This window comes from Olea europaea, chromosome 8, assembly GCF_002742605.1.
Source record: "Olea europaea var. sylvestris chromosome 8, O_europaea_v1, whole genome shotgun sequence".
NCBI lineage: Eukaryota > Viridiplantae > Streptophyta > Magnoliopsida > Lamiales > Oleaceae > Olea > Olea europaea.
In genome coordinates, this window is record NC_036244.1 from 6,962,002 (window position 1) to 6,966,631 (window position 4,630).

Sequence of the window (4,630 nt, forward strand, 5' to 3'; positions counted from 1 at the left end):
ATATAGATGAGTGACAGTTTTCTAATATCGAAGGCACCTCTTCCTCTGGTACACAGCGACGAAGAATTTGATCAGCCCCCCGCCTGTAGAGAATGGGATCTTCCTAAAAATAATACTTCAATTCAGCGAAAAATTTCTTCTTCTGATGACTTGAATAATCTAGCGGTATGATAGACCTGGCTAAATAGTTAACTATATCTGCATACCAGGGTGTTTCCATCACACCAAAAATCTGTTCGTCTGGGAAGATTTCGTTTATTTCCACTGTCTCTGTCCGTTCTGTGTCCTCAAGCCGAGATAGGTGGTCCGCTACCATGTTTTCACTGTCTTTCTTATCCTTAATTTCCAAGTCAAACTCTTGAAGTAGTAATATTCAACGAATGAGACGTGGCTTAGCATCCTTCTTTTCCATTAAGTACCTGATAGCGGCATGATCTGTGTAGACTATGACCTTCGACCCCACAAGGTATGATCGAAATTTGTCAAATGCATAGACTATAGCAAGAAGCTCTTTCTCCGTGGTGGCATAATTTAACTGAGCATCGTTCAAAGTCTTACTTGCATAGTAGATCACGTGAAATACCTTATTCCTTCGTTGACCCAACACGGCTCCCACAGCATAATCACTGGCGTCACACATTAATTCAAATGGTAGATTCCAATCCGGTGTGATAATTACAGGTGCTGAAGTCAACTTCTGTTTCAAAGTTTTAAAGGCTTGCAGACACTCATCAGTAAACTCAAATGTGGATTCCTTCATCAATAAACAGCACAGAGGTTTGGTAATTTTTGAGAAATCCTTGATGAATCTTCTATAAAACCCTGCATGACCAAGAAAACTACGAACACCTTTTACTGATGTAGGTGGAGGTAGTTTCTCGATTACTTGAATCTTTGCTCTATCCACTTCAATGCCCTTCGCCGAGATTCGATGCCCTAGTACGATGCCTTCTTGTACCATAAAGTGACATTTCTCCCAATTCAACACCAAGTTGGTCTCTATACACCGTTGTAGCACAAGACTTAGATGCTCCAAGCACTCATCAAATGAAGATCCAAACTCAGAGAAGTCATCCATGAATACCTCGATGAATTTCTTAATCATGTCTGAGAAAATAGCCATCATGCAGCGCTGAAAAGTAGCGGGAGCGTTGCATAATCCAAATGGCATCCTTCTATATGCAAAGGTGCCATAGGGACAAGTGAAAGTGGTCTTCTCCTGATCGTCTGGTGCCACTGTAATCTGATTATACTCGGAGTACCCATCTAGGAAATAGTAATGTGAATGTCCCGCTAATCTCTCCAACATCTGATCAATGAACGGTAATGGAAAGTGATCCTTTCGAGTAGCTGTGTTAAGTTTACGGTAGTCAATGCAAACTCTCCATCCAGTCACTGTCCGTGTAGGAATCAACTCATTTTTCTCATTTTCTATCACTGTGATTCCTCCTTTCTTGGGGACAACTTGCACCGCACTGATCCATGCACTATCTGATATTGGATAAATAATGCCTGCATCGAGCAACTTCAATACCTCAGCTCTAACCACTTCCTTCATGTGAGGATTCAATCTCCGCTGCCCATCAATGCTCGGTTTGAATTTTTCCTCCATGAGTATCTTATGCATGCATATAGACATGCTGATCCCTTTGATATCTGCAATTGACCATCCAATAGCTGTTTTGTTCTCCCTTAACACCCGAAGTAGTTTCTCTTCCTCTACCTCACTGACAGTGCTTGAAATAATAACAGGTAGTGTAGAAGATTCCCCCAGGTACGCATATCGAAGATGTGGTGGCAGTTGTTTGAGTTCCAATTTAGGCGGTTTCATAATAGATGGCACTGATTTTGCAGTCCTAGTTCCCAACTCTTCATAGTAGCGTCTGCGCATATATGGCTGGTTACTTTCCAAAAATCGAGCACATGTCTCAATCTCACTTGAATCAGAATGGATGGATTGTGAATGTGCAATGCATGCCTCGTATGCATAAGAAGGATGATGTAGCAGAAATTTGTCTTGAACTATTCGGTCGACTACATCGATCTGGAAACAACTGTCTGACTCAGTAGGGAATTTCATTGCTATGAACACGTTGAATGAGATTTGCTCGTCACCAAGCCTCAATATCAGCTGCCCCTTCTGAACATCTACAATCGCTCTCCCAGTGGCTAAAAAAGGTCGCCCCAAAATGAGTGGAACATCCTTATCTTCTTCTATGTCCAAGATAAGAAAATCGGCTGAAAATATGAACTTCTCCACTTTTACCAGCACGTCTTCAATAATTCCTCTTGGATGTGTAAGGGATCTATATGCTAACTGTAATGTCACTGTTGTGGCTTTTGCTTCTCCCAAGCCGAGTTTCCTGAAAACAGAAAGAGGCATTAGATTAATACTTGCACCCAAATCACATAAAGCCTTATCAAAATGACAATTTCCTATAGTACAAGGTACAGTAAAACTCCCTGGATCTTTTAGTTTTGGAGGTAGTTTTCTTTGGATTCTGGCACTGCATTCCTCAGTTAGCATCACTGTTTCGTGTTCTTCTATCTTTCGCTTGTTGGAGAGGATATCCTTCAGGAATTTTGCATAGCTCGACATCTGGACAAGTGCTTCAGCAAATGGGATGTTGATGTGCAGTTTCTTGAAGACTTCAAGGAACTTACTATATTACTGATCCATTTTGTGCTTTCTCAACCTTTGTGGAAACGGAATAAGAGGCTCATGAGGGTTGACAGGATTAGTATTTTTTCCCTGTGATGTCTTGGAATTCTTCTTAACCTTATCTCCTGTTGCATTGTCAGTTTGGTCCACAATTTCTTCCTCCAAGGTTGATGTTGATTCCTTGCTGGCCCCCGAGCTTTTTACATGTGGCTCCGGTAGTTGTACTCCACTTCTGGTTGTTATAGCCTTTGCATGTTCCTTAGGGTTAATTTCAGTATTGCTGGGTAGGTTTCCCGGTGCTCTACCCGTCATGGAAATTGCCATCTGTCCCACTTGTGTCTCCAAGTTTGCACTTTGATCTTGAAGCGTTGATTCCGTCCTTCGCATAAATTGGTTATTGGCTTCCATGTACTGATTGGTTTGTGCCATAAATTTCTCGAACATATCCTCCAATGGTGACTTTTTGTCTTGCTGCTGATATTGCCCTTGTGGTTTGTTTTTATTTTGATTAGCCCACAAGAAATTTGGGTGTTTTCTCCAGCCTGGATTGAAGGTTTCTGAATGTGGGTTATTCTGCTGGCACTGACCCCATTGTGCGAATNAAACGAGAACCTCGACAAATGACATCGGCAACGATTGAATTCCTCCTTTATTCTTCACTTTTCAATCAAATTTCTATCTTCCAGCAACTACAGAAACTCTATATAGAACACACGCATTACATGCATGAAAAGAATCAAAATTATTGACGACTTCAAGTACAGATACTGGTTCGGATAGAGAGGAAAAGATCGAAGGTATAGATATAGCTATAGATGTATAGATACAGAGGTGTTGATATAGTGAGAGAAAGAGAAATGTCGACATTTTGTAGAGAGAGAAACAGAAGATGCAGGGGGCGGATCCTGGAAGATGCATTCTTTACTTGCAAAGGATTTGACTCTGTCGACACTATATAGGCAATATTGCAAGACTCTCTCTATACGTGACGATATGTGAGTGTATTTATTTTATAATTAATTTGCATTTATTTATTTATTTGTATTGTGTTGACAACATTTATTTACACTATTTTTCCTCTCATCATTTTGTTTCAGGGTTATGAATTATTAACTATTTTAATGTAATTTCCTTAATTTATATGGAAAATTTTGACAAATTTTATCGCGTGTCTTCTTTATTAAAAGTCTGTTTGAGCTTTATTTTTATTGAAAAATACATTTTAAAATACTACGTTGATTGATAGCTTGTTTGGGAGTGATTTTTTTGGCCCAAAAATTGATTTTTTGACCGTTATTTCATTATTTCAGTAGTCATATTTGACTTCTTCTCTTTCAGATAGATCCCACTTTTCTCCTAACAGTCAAAAAATAAATTCTCAAAATCACTCTCAAACAGGCTCTGAGAATGTACAGTTAAAAAAATGAATTTTTTTTGAATATTTGTAATATTATTTTATTGAAAATATTTGTTCGAAAAGAAAAGAGGAAAATATACTTTCAAAATAATGAGAATAAAATAAGGATTAATTCTTTTTATTTAATTAATTAGTTCCTATCAAATAGGCTTAGTATAGTGTAATACGTCTTCTCTGCAATAATATTAAGCCCCACCTCTCCCTTTATTTATTGATAAACATTTAGTGCTTATTTGGTACAAATTTTAAGTCAATTAAAATTAATTTTTTGATCAATATTTCACTATTTCAATCGTCATTTTTGAATTCTTCTCTCACAAATAGAACTTATTTTATCTCTAACGATTTAAAAATTAATTATGAAAATTCCTACCAAATAAGCACTTACTATAAATCTCAACTCAAAATCAATAATTAATTTTAATCGCACATTAATATAAGATTCTTTTCAATTATAAATTTCATCAACTTTTACAAAAATCGACTAAATCTCTATTTGAATTTCATTATATAAAAATTAATCTTTATTCAAATTCATTTTTAATTACACA

At 37.4% G+C, this 4,630-nt stretch overlaps 1 protein-coding gene across 1 annotated transcript in view; it reads right to left on the bottom strand.

Moving 5' to 3' along the window:
- Nucleotides 1-760, bottom strand: part of LOC111398227 (uncharacterized protein K02A2.6-like) — a 6,563-nt gene extending 5,803 nt beyond the window's left edge. The window contains exons 1-2 of the mRNA XM_023025157.1: nt 680-760; nt 207-337 (exon numbers count right to left, since the gene is read on the bottom strand). Of these exons, the coding sequence (XP_022880925.1) occupies nt 207-337; nt 680-760 (212 nt within the window). The remainder of the gene's footprint in view (nt 1-206; nt 338-679) is intronic.
- Nucleotides 761-4,630: the final 3,870 nt, after the last annotated feature.